Source organism: Hypomesus transpacificus, chromosome 2, assembly GCF_021917145.1.
Source record: "Hypomesus transpacificus isolate Combined female chromosome 2, fHypTra1, whole genome shotgun sequence".
Classification (NCBI taxonomy): domain Eukaryota; kingdom Metazoa; phylum Chordata; class Actinopteri; order Osmeriformes; family Osmeridae; genus Hypomesus; species Hypomesus transpacificus.
This window is the reverse complement of record NC_061061.1, coordinates 941217-957136: the sequence shown is the minus strand read 5'-3', so window position 1 is coordinate 957136 and position 15920 is coordinate 941217. Positions and strand designations below refer to the sequence as shown.

Below are 15920 nucleotides of genomic sequence, written 5' to 3'. Positions count from 1 at the left end.
CAGTGTCCTTCTCCATTCCCCGCTGACGCCTCCGTCTCCCAGGGTGCACTGCTGTGTCGCTCCCAGGCCCTGGGTGGACAGCAGAGACAGAGCTGTGACCTCATCTGTCACCATGGCTACGACAGTGCCCTTCCTGTCAAGCGCTTCCTGTGTGATGTCGACACCCAGACGTGGCTGGAGGACGCCCCACTGCCTCAAGCCTGCCAGAGTAACTCACCCTGACCCCAGAGCCCTGACCCCCTGAGCCCTGACTCTGCCAGTTTAACTCACCCCTGACCCATCCTAACCACATGTGTGTATGTGTGTGTGTTCCAGAGGTCCAGGTGTACCAAACAGTGCAGTCCTCTGTGCTAGTCCAGCTGTCTCTCTCTGAGTCTGCACAGCCCTGCTCCTCCTCCAGCCTGCAGGCTTCCCTGCTCACAGACATGAGAGCCCAGGGGCTCTGCAGCCTGCAGGTGTGTGTGTGTGATCCTGTCCTCTGTGTAGCTGTCTCCAGGCGTGTGTGTGTGTGATTCTGTCCTCTGTGTAGCTGTCTCCAGGTGTGTGTGTGTAATCCTGTCCTCTGTGCAGCTGTCTCCAGGTGTGTGTGATCCTGTCCACTGTGCAGCTGTCTCCAGGTGTGTGTGTGTGTGTGTGGGTGTAATCCTGTCCTCTGTGCAGCTGTCTCCAGGTGTGTGTGTGTGATCCTGTCTTCTGTGTGTAGCTGTCTCCAGGTGTGTGTGTGTGATTCTGTTCTCTGTGTGCAGCTGTCTCCAGGTGTGTGTGTGTGATCATGTCTTCTGTGCAGCTGTCTCCAGGTGTGTGTTTGTAATCCTGTCCTCTGTGCAGCTGTCTCCAGGTGTGTGTGTGTGATTCTGTCCTCTGTGTGTAGCTGTTTCCAGGTGTGTGTGTGTGATCCTGTCCTCTGTGTGTAGCTGTCTCTAGGTGTGTGTGATCCTGTCCTCTGTGTGTAGCTGTCTCCAGGTGTGTGTGTGTGATCCTGTCTTCTGTGTGCAGCTGTCTCCAGGTGTGTGTGTGTGATCCTGTCTTCTGTGTGCAGCTGTCTCCAGGTGTGTGTGTGTGATCCTGTCTTCTGTGTGCAGCTGTCTCCAGGTGTGTGTGTGGGATCCTGTCCTCTGTGTGTAGCTGTCTCCAGGTGTGTGTTTGTGATTCTGTCCTCTGTGTGTAGCTGTCTCCCCCAGGGTCCTCGGTGTCTGTGTGTGAAGAGGACTCGGTGCGTGTGGAGTGTGTGAGCGAGGGGCGGGGTCACGCTGGAGGTCACCTGGAGGGCGTCTCTGCTCGACCTCCCGGTCGCCGCGCTGCCTGACCTCCACGACATCGGTGAGGAGACTCACAGAGCACCCATCAGACAGCACTAACAGAGCACCCATCAGACAGCACTAACAGAGCACCCATCAGACAGCACTAACAGAGCACCCATCAGACAGCACTAACAGAGCACCCATCAGACAGCACTAACAGAGCACCCATCAGACAGCACTAACAGAGCACCCATCAGACAGCACTAACAGAGCACCCATCAGACATCACTAACTGAGCACCCATCAGACAGCACTAACAGAGCACCCATCAGACAGCACTAACAGAGCACCCATCAGACAGCACTAACCGAGCACCCATCAGACAGCACTAAAAGAGCACCCATCAGACAGCACTAACAGAGCACCCATCAGACGAGCACTAACAGAGCACCCATCAGACAGCATGTGTAACCCATCTCTCTCTCCAGACGTAGCTCTGGGTGAGGCCAGGCTCCAGGCAGGACTACTGGGGCTTCTGGGTAGGGCGCCGTATCACTCTATCGTGACCTCAGACCCTCAAGTGGCCTTCACCTCTCCCCCCACCTTCGGCTGCTCCCCTGGGTACCAGCCTGGTACAGCGAGCACCGGCTGTGGTACGTCCCCCCATCTCTCTCTCTCTCTCTCTCTCTCTCTCTCTCTCTCTCTCTCTCTCTCTCTCTCTCTCTCTCTCTCTCTCTCTCTCTCTCTCTCTCTCGCCGCTCTCTCTCTCTCTCTCTCTCTCTCTCTCTCTCTCTCTCTCTCTCTCTCTCGCGCTCTCTCTCTCTCTCTCTCTCCCACTCTGGATAGACACTTTCTCTCTCTATCTGTCTCTTCCTCTCTCTACCACCCTGTAGGGATGCTCTCTCCCTCTCTCTCTACCACCCTGTAGAGATGCTCTCTCTCCCTCTCTCTCTACCACCCTGTAGAGATGATCTCCCTCTCTCTCTCTATCTCTTTCTCCACACCTCTGCTCTCCCCCCCTCTCTCTAACGTTCTCTTTTTATTTCTCTCTCTTCCCATCCCTCCCCAGTGCTGTGTCCTGCAGGTGCGTTCTCCAGCAGGGGTGTGTGTAGGCCCTGTCCCCCGGGCTCCTACCAGGAAGAAGGGGGTCAGAACTTCTGCAGCCCCTGTCCCAGAGACAGCACCACGGCTGCAGCCGGAGCATCCTCTAAGAAACACTGTAAGAAGCTAGCTTACCCGCTAGTAAACACAGTGAGGGGCTAGGCTAACCGCTAGTAAACACAGTGAGGGGCTAGGCTAACTGCTAGTTAACACTGTGAGGGGATAAGCACTAGTAAACACAGTGAGGGGCTAGGCTAACCGCTAGTTAACACTGTGAGGGGCTAACCGCTAGTTAACACTGTGAGGGGCTAAGCGCTAGTAAACACAGTGAGGGGCTAGGCTAACCGCTAGTTAACACTGTGAGGGGCTAAGCGCTAGTAAACACAGTGAGGGGCCAGGCTAACCGCTAGTTAACACTGTGAGAGGTCAACCGCTAGTTAACACTGTGAGAGGCTAATAACGAATCTCACATAGTGAGGCATGAACTGCTTATCTCTCTCTCTCTCTCTCTCTCTCTCTCTCTCTCTCTCTCTCTCTCTCTCTCTCTCTCACGTGTGTGTGTGTGTGTGTGTACCCGGCAGGCATGACAGAGTGCCAGCGCAAAGGACTACAGTGTTCTGAGAGAGGGGACTTCCTGTTGGCCCAGAAGGACTTCCTGTCAGGGAGATGGGTGTGTGTGACGGCCGGGGGGGCGGAGCTAGCGTGGACAAATAGGGAGGAGCCTCTGTCTGAGGATGAGTGTAAAGGTACCTCAACTGTCCAGGAGGAGGAAGTGGTTTAGCAAGACAGACAACAGATACAAGAGGAGTTTCAGTATGTCCTGTGTGTGTGTGTGTGTGCGTGTGTGTGTGTGTGTGTGTGCGCAGTGCTGGGAGGGTTTGAAGACGTTCCCACATCCAGACTCATCCTGGAAGCTGAAGACTCACACCTGATCAGATCCCAGTCTTCTAACACCACCCTGGAGACACATCTCCACACCTGCGTTCAAGGTGCCAGTAAAACACAGGCTGCTCTCTCCTCCTGCCCCCTCTCCTCCCTTCTCATCCTCTCTCCTCTTCGCTCCTCTCTCTTCTCTCTCCTCTCCTCTATCCTCAACAACCACACCCTCTTGTGGTTTACTGCTTTATTAAAATATCTTATGAAGAATGATGAACTGAAGCTGATTGAATATTGATAATCTTACGAAGCCCTATGGATATTGCACATTTGTTAAAACTTGATGTTTGAGTGTTGGTCAGTGGTTGAATGGTGCTGCATGTTGTGGTGTCCCAGCGTGTGCTCAGGAGCAGAGCTGCCACCACCTGGCAGTGTCCTCAGCAGGGGGCCAGGCTCACTGTGAGCTCTACAGCCAGCAGCCCTCCAACCTGCACTGCAACACCTCCGACCAGGTACGCTCTCTCCTGGAGACCAGGTACGCTCTCTCCTGGAGACCAGGTACGCAGTCTCCTGGAGACCAGGTACACTCTCTCCTGGAGACCAGGTACACTCTCTCCTGGACATCAGGTCTCCTAGGTACTCTGTCTGAACCTTGACCTTCTCTGACCTCCAGACCAGAGGGTTTCTGGGTAATCCTGAAGCGGCCATGTTTAAGAGGCTTCGCTGCTACCTGAGGGTGAGGGGCGGAGCCGGAGGAGACCTGCTGGTCCTCAGAAAGAAAGGTAGTCACCTTTCCACACACACACACCCATACCAACACACACACACACACACATGCCAACACACACATACACACTGACACACACACACACACACACACAGGCAATGCAGCAATCGGTAGTAATGAAGCAATGTAGTACAGTATCTCATCCCAACACACACTCGAAGCCCTAGTCCTTCAGAACCAGCCTGCAGGTCTACCCCCCCCTGCTGGAGTACAGATGTAACAGCACCCTCCTCCCCCAGGTCAGGAGGTCGCCCTGCAGAGCGGCTTTGAGAGGATGCCGTTCCGCAAGCTGACCTCGGGGGTGTACCGGACGGTGGTGTTCCCCGCGGAGGGAGCCAGTCTCACGGACGCACAGCGCTTCTGTCAGGACGCGTGCAGCTCAGACTCCTGCTGTGAAGGCTTCCTGCTCAACGCCAACGTCCTGGACGGAGGTAGGGCTAGGGTAGCCATGGAGACGCTCTGGAGGAACGTTTAACATCCGACTCTTTTAAGTTTTCTCTTTTAAGATCCAACTTCTTAAGTTTTTACACTTCCTAACGTTACCTCTCCCCGTGTCTTCTTTCACCCCCTATCCCCTCCCCCTATCCCCTCCCAGGCAGTATCATGTGTGGTCTGGTGCGTTCGCCCTCGGTCCTCCAGTGTTCGGAGGGGGACTGGGATGTGTCTGGGCTAGCCAGCTCTACCCGGGTCTGTGGCGCTGGGCTCACCTACGACCAGGACCACAAGAGCTTCATCTTCAATTTTGGAGGACAGAACTTTGTTATCAGTAAGAGACACAGCTCACCTCACTTTACGGCTAAACCTCACCCTGGTCCTCCTCTCCTTTCTCCTCTCCCTCCTCCTGCTCCTCCCTCCTCCTGCTCCTCTCCCTCCTCCTGCTCCTCCTCCTCTCCCTCCTCCTCTCCCTCCTCCTCTCCCTCCTCCTGCTCCTCCCTCCTCCTGCTCCTCTCCCTCCTCCTCCTCCTGCTCCTCTCCCTCCTCCTCTCCCTCCTCCTCTCCCTCCTCCTGCTCCTCTCCCTCCTCCTGCTCCTCTCCCTCCTCCTCTCCCTCCTCCTCTCCCTCCTCCTGCTCCTCTCCCTCCTCCTGCTCCTCTCCCTCCTCCTGCTCCTCTCCCTCCTCCTCTCCCTCCTCCTGCTCCTCCTCCTCTCCCTCCTCCTGCTCCTCCTCCTCTCCCTCCTCCTCTCCCTCCTCCTCTCCCTCCTCCTGCTCCTCTCCCTCCTCCTCCTCCTGCTCCCACTCCTCCGCCCCCTCATGTTGGGATGTGGGATGTTGGTTTCATGTTGGTGTTTCATGTTGGTGTTTCATGTTGGTGTTTCATGTTGGTGTTTCATGTTGGTGTTTCATGTGGGTGTTTCATGTTGGTGTTTCATGTGGGTGTTTCATGTGGGTGTGTGTTGCAGCGGATGCAGCATTGCCAGCGTCCAGTAAGAACAAGACTGACTACCAGGCTAGCATTATCATCTTCCAGGCCATCTACCTCCACACAGGTACCACAGCACACACACACACACTACCTCCACACAGGTACCACAGCACACACACACACACACTACCTCCACACAGGTACCACAGCACACACACACACACTACCTCCACACAGGTACCACAGCACACACACACACTTCTGCTTTATAAATATACAGTTTAAGAACATAATCATGTAAATAAGATAAATGGATTCTAATATCCTTGAAGTATGTTTTTTGGTGCCACACTACAAATGCTCACTTGCACTGTGCCTTCCTGTGTCAGGTGTGGGGAACAGTACAGACGTCTCCAGCACCTGTGTGGGGGGTCAACCCACCCCAGACCCCCCAATGACAGGTGAGTACCCGCCCCCACACACACACTCCTCCTAGCGGGTCAGTCAGGGGTCAGGGGTCAGGGGTCAGGGTGGTGACCCTGAGCTTGCTGTGTTCCCAGCTGCGGTCTCAGAGGCGTTTGAGCGTCTCGAGGTCAGCGATGTTCTGGAGGAACCAGACAGGAACGTGCCTCATCTTCTCTACTTCATCTCCAAACACACCTTCTCTCCTCGCAACGCCCTGCTCTGGTGCCAGACACGTGTGTACCTGAGGCCCACACACACACACACACATGCACCCGTCACACAAAGTCACACACATACACCACTGTCAAAACCACTGCATAATGTGTGTTTGTGTTCGTGAATGCGTGTGTATTTTTATGTACGGTGTGTGTATGTACGGTGTGTGTGTGTGTGTACGGTGTGTGTGTGTGTACGGTGTGTGTGTGTGTACGGTGTGTGTGCGTGTGTGTATGGTGTGTGTGTGTGTCCCAGGCTGCCAGGAGGAGGAGCAGTGTTCTGTGCTGGATGTGAGGAGTGAGGGAGACAGGTTCTACAGCTGCTCCCTCTACCCTGACCCCCGGGTGTGTGGAGGCTACGACACGCCTCTGAGGCAGCCCTGCCTCCCCCGCCTCCCCCAGCCTCTCCACAACCCCCACATCAAGAAGGGTGAGTACACCCTCCTGCAACCACTCCTCCGTCGCCTCCCCCAGTCTTACCCACAGCCCCCACATCAAGAAGGGTGAGCATGCCTGTGTGTGTGTGTGTGTGTGAGAGCAGTGGACCTGTCCGGAGGGGTGAAGAGCTTCTACAGGCGTGTGTCCTTCAGGAAGATGGTGTCCTACTCTGTCCGCAGCCGTGTCAGCCTGTCAGCCAACACCCTGACAGACAGGTAGGACTGTACCCTAACACTACCCAACACCCTGACAGACAGGTAGGACTGTACCTTAACACTACCTTAACACTACCTCAACACCCTGACAGACAGGTAGGACTGTACCCTAACACTACCCAACACCCTGACAGACAGGTAGGACTGTACCTTAACACTACCTTAACACTACCTCAACACCCTGACAGACAGGTAGGACTGTACCCTAACACTACCCCAACACCCTGACAGACAGACAGGACTGTACCTCAACACTACCCCAACACTACCTTCAGACTGTGCCTTAACACCATACAACCTTCATACTAGATTCATACTGTACTGTACTCAGCACTACCTCAATATTGTAACCATGACAACCTTTTACAGCTTCATGGAATGTGAGAGACGGTGTGATGAGGATCCATGTTGCCGTGGCATCGGATATGTTAGAGACAGGAAGTCTCCAGGTCAGTTGTGATTGGTTGGTTAGACGGAGTCAGGAAGATGTGGAATGGCGATTTATTGATGTGTGTGTGTGTCTCTACACGTGTGTGTGTGTCCAGTGTAGTGTGGTTTGCACGGTTAAGATTAGCAATACTTAGTTTATAATAAAGTATAGTAGTTCTTGGGGGCACCACCTCTGTTTCGTGAAAGGGACAGAGGAAACCTTGTTTAATAATATTGAATAATAGCACTCGTAATAATCAGTCTAATCTTAAGTAGGGAATTCTATGAAAGTAGAGCAGATCATATAACGTGAGAGATACGCGAGTATTATACACAATGATTTATTTAAGAGAATGTAATTATAGTGAACACATACCAGATAAGTTATGGGTTAGTTGGGCTAAATCAGTACAGTAGGCCTAAATTCTAATGAGAGCGCACTACACAATGGCTGCGTAGAGCGCGTGTGGAGGGGGAGGGGAGAGAGAAAGTGAGGAAGAGGTACAGAGGAAGAGGCTTCTATAGTAACAATGGACGATCAATAGCAACTGACCTAACGATGGTCAAGTTAAATAATTTGTAAAATACAATCAAACATCGACAATTCAATCACAACATGCCAATATGTCACAAGTAAGAAATATTGCAAATCGCAGTTACTTTTGTCGGTTTGAAGAACGGAGTCAATGGTTCGTTATATCCAACGAATAGGAAACGGAATCTCTCGTCAAAGTTCCGGGCGCAAAGTGAATGTGCAGGTTATGAGGTAAAGGTTAGAGAGTGACGCGTTCACCCCAAGTTAATCCTACGAACAAGCGGGGGTGATTGTACGTTTGGCGACTTTATACTCCAAACTACAGGGGGTCATCCGTGTGAAGGTGACCTCTCTCATTGGTCAGTTACTTCCACCTGGGCGTCGTCTTGAGATCTGCCCAGAGGTGTGAAGTGGCTGATAGTTTCAATTTCATTATCTCAAATGTCCATGAAATGCTTAAACTTCAGAATAGAGCAATACAACGTTCATAACTGGTTTTGTTAGTATGATACAATTATTTTGATATCAAGATTGACTGATTTACTATATCTGAAGGGGAGTTATAATCAAACATCAATTAAACACGTTCTAGGTAAATGAGAAAACACACATTATAACACATCGACTACTGTCATTGAATTAGTGTCCATGAGCCATGTAGTCCTTGAGAAATATGTTTGTAAATCCACGAAAGAAAGTTCTCCCTTATACTCCATTGTCTGATACTGTGTGACCATGTGGTCTCTGTTCCTGACCCCATGCTGGGTCAGGGCTTTGAAGCATCTTCTGGGAGATAAGGACAAAGGGGGAAGGACCCTTCCCCCTTTTCGGGGGTTGGAGAAAGGTGTGGATGGTACCAAGCTTTGTCTGTTGACTCTCTGCTACACCAGGGATGGAGGTGCTGTGCCTGACCCTGGTGAGCCTGGGGATCCAGACGTGCCGGGAGGAGGAGGAGGGGGAGGGGGGGTCGTCCTGGCGTGTGCAGGACTGCAGCCCTTCAGGGGTGGACACCAGTGTGGAGCCCTACGGCTGGTACGAGAAACCAGGTGAGCCTGATCCCTGACCCCTTAACCTGACCCTAACATCTGAGCCCTCACCCTGACCCCTTAACCTGACCCTAACATCTGAGCCCAAGCCCTGACCCCTGACCCCTGACTGGTCACCAGTGTGTTCTTCTCCATCCTGTATGATGGAGGACGTTGTTTCCCCCCACAGTGAACCAGTGGACTAAGTCTCCTGCTCTGTGCCCCAAGTTTGAGCTCCGTGCTCCTTCCATCAACGGTGAGAGATTAGAGTGTCTAACTAGAGGAACCATGGTTCTATTCTCATTAATGAATTCCTTTAAAAGCACCACATCATGTTGAAACAAGATGTATAATGTCCTGTCTTTCACTCCCCTCCTTCTCTGTCTTCTTTCTCCTCTCCTCTCCTCTCCTCTCCTCTCCTCTCCTCTCCTCTCCTCTCCTCTCCTCTCCTCTCCTCTCCTCTCCTCTCCTCTCCTCTCCTCTCCTCTCCTCTCCTCTCCTCTCCTCCCCTCCCCTCCCCTCCCCTCCCCTCCCCTCCCCTCCTCAGTGAGTATGGAGGGGTGGAGGCTGTTAGGGGGTTCTTCTGTGCTGGTGGACCCCTCTCTCTCCACCTACGACGTGCTTTACCTCAGCCAGGACATCTCAGAGGACCTGCAGAGGGCCACCGCCTGGTGTCTCTCTGGTGAGCACACAGCCCTCCCTGTGTGTGGTGTGTGTATTCTGTGTGTGTGGTGTGTGGTGTGTGTGTGGTGTGTGGTGTAGTGTATTCTGTGTGGTGTGTGTGGTGTGTGTGTGGTGTGTGGTGTAGTGTATTCTGTGTGGTGTGTGTGTGTGTGTGTGACTGACGTGTCTCCCTGCTCAGCGTGTGAGGAGGCGGAGTCTTGTGTGGCGGTGACGGTGAGGAGGGTGGAGTCAGCAGTGCGCTGCGTCCTGTACCCAGACACAAGCACCTGTGGCCCCGCCCCCCAGGCACTGCACTGCAGGCTGGTCGTCAGGGAGACCGCCCCCCTCGTCTACCTGAGAGGTGGGTCTAAACGATGCTGAGGTTAGGGTCAGGGTCAAGTTAGGGTCATGTTAGAGTTAGGTCAGGTTAGGGTCATGTTAATGTTAGGGTCAGGTTAGGGTTAGGTCAGGTTAGGGTTAGGTCAGGGTCATGTTAGTGTTAGGGTCAGGTTAGGGTTAGGTCAGGTTAGGGTTGGGTCAGGTTAGGGTCGGCTTAGTGTTAGCCTTAACTACGTCGTAAAACATATTTACTAAAGAAAAAGATTTTGCCATCAACCCCCCCCACCCCCTGAACTGCCAGCAAACCCCACCCTACCACCTTAACAAACACATTTCCTGTGGGAAGGCTGTGATCAGGTGTAAGTGAAACTCTTGTGTTCAGTTCCAAACCCAACAGGGGCTTCAGCAGCAACATCAGTGTTCATCCCGGGGCACGGAATGCTCCTGGGCGTCGCCAGGACAACGGCTCTGGGATCAGACAGGAAGACAGTTATCCAGTTCCTGGGAGTTCCGTATGCCCGTCCTCCTATAGGAGCGCGGCGTTTCAGCGCCCCGGAGCCGGCCGTGTGGAGCGGAACGTGGAACGCCACGGTACCCCGGTGAGTGGGCCCCACATCACCCTGTTGTTGATCTACTTCAGGGCTAACCTGCTGCTGTTGATATATCCCTCAGGGCTAACCAGCTGTTGTTGATCTACCTCAGGGCTAACCAGCTGCTGTTGATCTACCTCAGGGCTAACCTGCCGCTGTTGATCTACCTCAGGGCTAACCTGCTGCTGTTGATCTACCTCAGGGCTAACCTGCTGCTGTTGATCTACCTCAGGGCTAACCTGCTGCTGTTGATCTACCTCAGGGCTAACCTGCTGCTGTTGATCTACCTCAGGGCTAACCTGCTGTTGTTGATCTACTTCAGGGCTAACCTGCTGCTGTTGATCTACCTCAGGGCTAACCTGCTGCTGTTGATCTACCTCAGGGCTAACCTGCTGCTGTTGATCTACTTCAGGGCTAACCTGCTGCTGTTGATCTACTTCAGGGCTAACCTGCTGCTGTTGATCTACTTCAGGGCTAACCTGCTGCTGTTGATCTACCTCAGGGCTAACCAGATGTTATTGTTGTTGTTGTTCAGAGCGAGCTGCCTGCAGCCTGGCGACCTGGAGACCTCAGCCTCCAGTGAGGACTGTCTCTACCTCAACATCTTTGTCCCCAGCGGCATCGTGAGTCAAACTTAGTCAAATCTAGTGTCTGCAGGTGGAACCCACCATCATTGATTTAATCTGCCAAAGTCTCTCCATCTCACCCAGTTGTGTGTGGGTGTGTGTGTATGTGTGTGCGTGTGTTGCTGCCATGGTGACAGAAGGGGAGCACTGCTGTGTTAGTCTTCTTCTACAACCCCTCCAGTCCAGCCAATCACAGCTCACCTGGTCTGCTAGATGCCTCTCACCTGGCTGCCGTGGGCAACATTGTCGTGGTAACAGCCCACACCAGGGTGGCAGCTCTGGGATTCCTCAGAATAGGTACACACACACACACACACACACACACACACGCATCACATAAAAGCATCACACACACATGACATACCCAGACAGACATACGTGTCACTTGCGTTTATGATTAAGTGCATTTGTAATGTGTGTGTGTTTGCGTGCGTGTGTGTGCAGGCTCCGCCCTGCCAGGTAACTACGGCCTGCAGGACCAGCGGGCTGCTCTGCTCTGGGTTCAGGAGCACGTGGCTCGGCTGGGCGGAGACCCCAGGAGGGTGACCGTGGGGGCGGAGAGGGGCGGAGCTGACGTCACCAGCCTCCACCTGCTGTCCTCCCAGACTCCGCCCCTCTTCCAGCGCATGCTGCTCATGGTGCGTCCCTCCTCCTCTCTCACCATCTCACTGTAGCACTATCACACCATTTCACTCTCTCACTCTCTCATTCCAGCACTCTCTAACTCTCCCAGCGTAACGTTAGGGCTCAGGTGTGTGTGTTCTAGTCCACGGTGTGTGTGTTTGTGGTGTTAGGAGTGTGTGCGTGTGTGTTTGAGCTGTTAGGAGTGTGTGTGCTTTTGTTGTGGGGCTTGTGGAGCTTTTGTTCTTACCTGTGTGTGTATCTGGTTGTGTGTGTGTTTTCGTGAGTGTGTGTGTCTGGTTGTGTGTGTATCTGGTTGTGCGTGTGTTTTCGTGAGTGTGTGTGTCTGGTTGTGTGTGTGTCTGGTTGTGTGTGTGTGTTTCTGGTTGTGTGTGTGTGTGCTCCGCAGGGTGGCTCTGTGTTCTCCCCCTCCCTGCTGCTGGGTGATGCTGAGGCCCAAGCCCAGGCCCAGCTCCAGGCCCTGGCCCTGGCCCGCCAGCTGGACTGCCCCACCTCTGACCCCAACCCGCTCATGTTCTGTCTGAGGGCGGTCCCTGCTCGCGTGCTCAACGCTGCCCAGACCAAGGTAGGTCAGGCTAGTCTTGTCCAAGGTAGGTCAGGCTAGTCTTGTCCAAGGTAGGCCAGGCTAGTCTTGTCCAAGGTAGGCCAGGTTAGTCCAGACCCAGGTAGACCAGGCTGGTCTAGTCCAGTCCACACCACGATAGACAAGACTAGTCCAGACAAAATTTGGCTAGTCTAGTCCAAGATAGGCTTATGTGGTAGGCCTTGTGCCTTATTATGTGTGTGTACGTGTCTGTGTTGTGTGTATGTGTCTGTGTTGTGTGTATGTGTCTGTGTTGTGTGTATGTGTCTGTGTTGTGTGTATGTGTCTGTGTTGTGTGTATGTGTCTGTGTTGTGTGTGTGTGTTATGTATGTGTGTGTCCCAGCTCCTGGCGGTGAGTGGACCCCTGCAGGCGTGGTCTCCGGTGGTAGATGGGCTGCAGGTGGCGGCCGGCCCCAAGGGGGCGCTGCAGAGCTCTGGACCCCACACTGTCGACCTCCTGCTGGGCTCCTCAGCTCACGACGGCCTCATCAGCAGAGCCAGGAACATCAAGGTAAGCAGGACCCAGGCTCTCTAGTAGCCCTCCTCAGGACCCAGACTCTCTAGTAGCCTTCCTCTGGACCCAGACTCTCTAGTAGCCCTCCTCAGGACCCAGGCTCTCTCTAGTAGCCCTCCTCTGGACCCAGACTCTCTCTAGTAGCCCTCCTCAGGACCCAGGCTCTCTAGTAGCCCTCCTCTGGACCCAGACTGTCTAGTAGCCCTCCTCAGGACCCAGGCTCTCTAGTAGCCCTCCTCAGGACCCAGGCTCTCTCTAGTAGCCCTCCTCTGGACCCAGACTCTCTAGTAGCCCTCCTCTGGACCCAGACTCTCTAGTAGCCCTCCTCAGGACCCAGGCTCTCTCTAGTAGCCCTCCTCTGGACCCAGACTCTCTCTAGTAGCCCTCCTCAGGACCCAGACTCTCTAGTAGCCCTCCTCAGGACCCAGGCTCTCTAGTAGCCCTCCTCTGAACCCAGACTCTCTCTAGTAGCCCTCCTCTGGACCCAGACTCTCTCTAGTAGCCCTCCTCAGGACCCAGACTCTGTCTAGTAGCCCTCCTCTGGACCCAGACTCTCTAGTAGCCCTCCTCTGGACCCAGACTCTCTAGTAGCCCTCCTCAGGACCCAGGCTCTCTCTAGTAGCCCTCCTCTGGACCCAGACTCTCTCTAGTAGCCCTCCTCTGGACCCAGACTCTCTCTAGTAGCCCTCCTCTGGACCCAGACTCTCTCTAGTAGCCCTCCTCAGGACTCAGACTCTCTGTAGTAGCCCTCCTCTGGACCCAGGCTCTCTAGTAGCCCTCCTCAGGACCCAGGCTCTCTAGTAGCCCTCCTCAGGACCCAGACTCTGTCTAGTAGCCCTCCTCAGGACCCAGGCTTTCTCTAGTAGCCCTCCTCAGGACCCAGACTCCCTCTAGTAGCCCTCCTCAGGACCCAGACTCCCTCTAGTAGCCATCCTCTGGACCCAGGCTCTCTCTAGTAGCCCTCCTCAGGACCCAGGCTCTCTAGTAGCCCTCCTCAGGACCCAGACTCTCTCTAGTAGCCCTCCTCCCCTCTCCCCTTCCTCCCTCCCCCTCACCTCCCCCTCACCACTCTCTCCTCCACTATCCTAGCTGACCCTGACCATGATCTTGACCTTAGCTGACCTCCCTTCCTTGCCTCTGCAGAACTTTGAGCAGCTGCAGGGCCGAGCGGACAGCAAGACGGCCTTCTACCAGGCTCTGTCAGAGTCCCTTGGCGGGAGGGAAGCCAGCGTCCTGGTGAAGGAGGCAGCCACCTGGTTCTACTCCCTGCAGCACTCACCCACCCCCTCCGGCTACAACCTGTTCTCACAAGCTCTCAACAACGCCACCAGGTGAGCAGGTCTGGGGGCTGTTGTGTCTGTGTGTGTGTATGACAGCACAGCTGAACTAGAACTGAAGGTGTTTGAACACCTACCGAGTTGTTGACCTCCCTCTCCATCTCATCTCTTCCACCATGCTTTCTCTCCTCTCTGTTTCTATGTTCTCTCCATTTTTCCCATCTCTCTCCTTTGGCCTCTTCCCCCTTTTCTATGTCTCATCTCTCTTCCTCTCTCACTCTCGCTCTCCTCTTTCCCTTTTTCCCTCCTCTCTTTATTCTTGCCACTCCTGCCTCTCCTCTCCTTACCTCTCCTGACCTATATTCTCCTCTTCCTCTCTCCTATTCTCTTCTTGTCTTCTTCCTCTCTTCTCCTCTTCTCTTCCTGTCTTCTTCAGGGATCTCTTCATAGTGTGCCCCATAGTAAAGATGGCAGCCACCTGGGCAGCCAACAGCAGGTCCAAAGTGTTCCAGTACCACGTACCCGGGAGCTCAGCCCAGACCAGGTCAGCCCCTTCAACTGAGTGTGTGTCTGGGTCTGGTATGTGTGTTTGCATGTGTCTGATGTATGTGTGTCATTATGTGTTTGTGTGTGTGCATGTGCCTGATGTGTGTGTATATATATATGTGTGTGTCAGTGCATAAATTGATCATATTCCAGCTTGCCACCTTCTTAGTGCTGATGTGTGCTTTTGTCGTTGTCATTGATGTTGTTGTTGTTGTCGTGTCCAGCGGCCCTGCAGACGTTCCCCTAGACGTCCAGTACGTGTTTGGAGTCCCTCACCACCCAGCTTCCTCCCACAGCTTCACCTCCTCAGAGAGACAGCTCTCCCTCCAGATCACCAGCTACATCGCTAACTTCATCCACTCTGGGTAAACTAGCCAACTAGCTAACTTCATCCACTCTGGGTAAACTAGCCAACTAGCTAACTGGATCCACTCTGGGTCAACTAGCCAACTAGCTAGCTGTACAGGCTGTGGGAGGTCATTTGTATTTATTGGTATTTATGGTTCATGGTCATGGTTTTCACAAACCTTGACCAGTGATGTTGTCATCAACACACAGTGTTCCAGAGGGTGTGCTGTGTGCTGTGAAAGTGTGCTCAGCAGGTATCCTGTTCCTCCTTCACAGGGACCCTAACCAGGCCCACCCAGCCTCCCTGGCCCCCCCCAGCCCAGCGCTGCCTCCCTGGCCCCGCGTCCTGCCCCTGCCTGGGGGGGCGCTCTCCAAAGAGCTGGCCGCGGGGCTCCGGGACCTCCAGGGCCTGCACAGAGAGGCCTGCTCCTTCTGGACGGACTACATACCTGCGCTCAGCTCAGCCACAGGTGGGACACCAGGCCTTGCCTCTAACCAGAACAGCCAAGCCGCTTTTCTCTACTTAGTGTGGATAGGGGTCAAATGATCACTGCTCGGCGCTTCTAGTGTTAACCCTCACACACACTGTCCTCATATACTGTGTCAGATAAATAGATATATTGTATATACCAAGCTCTGCTTTTAACCCTTGCTTGATGTTAATATAGATGTAATAGATATCTATATATAGCAATATAACGTGTGATTTGTGTTTCAGCCAAGCTGTCTGGAGATGGTCTGGGCTCCGCTCCTCCTCCTCCTCGTCCCACACTGACACAGCAGCAGTCCAGCCCACCGGCCCCTCAGACCAGCAGCCCGCCCAAGACCGAGAAGGACGCATACAGTTAGACTCCTCCCCTCCTCGCCACGGTTGCCACGGACAACACCTACTAGTACCTTCAAGTCACATTACGCTGCTGTCACTGTTCTTATTTCTCAATCACTCTGTAGCAAACAACCTTTATACACTTCACAATAAACATGTCGTCATTTTAAATGAGTTTTATGGTGTTTTCTTAGTGTGTGAGGGGAGTGTCATGTCTGGGTGTTAGTGACTGAGGAAGTGTATGTGTGTGAGAGAGAGTGAGAGAGAGAGTGTGT

At 53.7% G+C, this 15920-nt stretch overlaps 1 protein-coding gene across 1 annotated transcript in view; it reads left to right on the top strand.

Annotated features, from left to right (window-relative positions):
• The window catches only part of tg (thyroglobulin), a 27072-nt gene extending 11256 nt beyond the window's left edge, over positions 1–15816 (top strand). The window contains 32 exon segments of the mRNA XM_047032064.1: positions 1–208; positions 316–455; positions 1169–1300; positions 1624–1894; positions 2311–2460; positions 2924–3088; positions 3209–3331; positions 3615–3730; positions 3892–4000; positions 4245–4436; positions 4601–4771; positions 5406–5492; positions 5758–5829; positions 5929–6066; positions 6305–6478; positions 6590–6701; positions 7071–7150; positions 8556–8711; positions 8881–8946; positions 9238–9372; positions 9553–9714; positions 10075–10291; positions 10818–10905; positions 11046–11205; positions 11353–11546; positions 11939–12115; positions 12478–12645; positions 13792–13979; positions 14362–14469; positions 14696–14836; positions 15096–15289; positions 15538–15816. The exon segment at positions 1–208 is cut by the window's left edge and continues 5 nt beyond it. Of these exon segments, the coding sequence (XP_046888020.1) occupies positions 1–208; positions 316–455; positions 1169–1300; positions 1624–1894; positions 2311–2460; positions 2924–3088; positions 3209–3331; positions 3615–3730; positions 3892–4000; positions 4245–4436; positions 4601–4771; positions 5406–5492; positions 5758–5829; positions 5929–6066; positions 6305–6478; positions 6590–6701; positions 7071–7150; positions 8556–8711; positions 8881–8946; positions 9238–9372; positions 9553–9714; positions 10075–10291; positions 10818–10905; positions 11046–11205; positions 11353–11546; positions 11939–12115; positions 12478–12645; positions 13792–13979; positions 14362–14469; positions 14696–14836; positions 15096–15289; positions 15538–15668 (4725 nt within the window). The 3' untranslated portion in view covers positions 15669–15816.
• Positions 15817–15920: the final 104 nt, after the last annotated feature.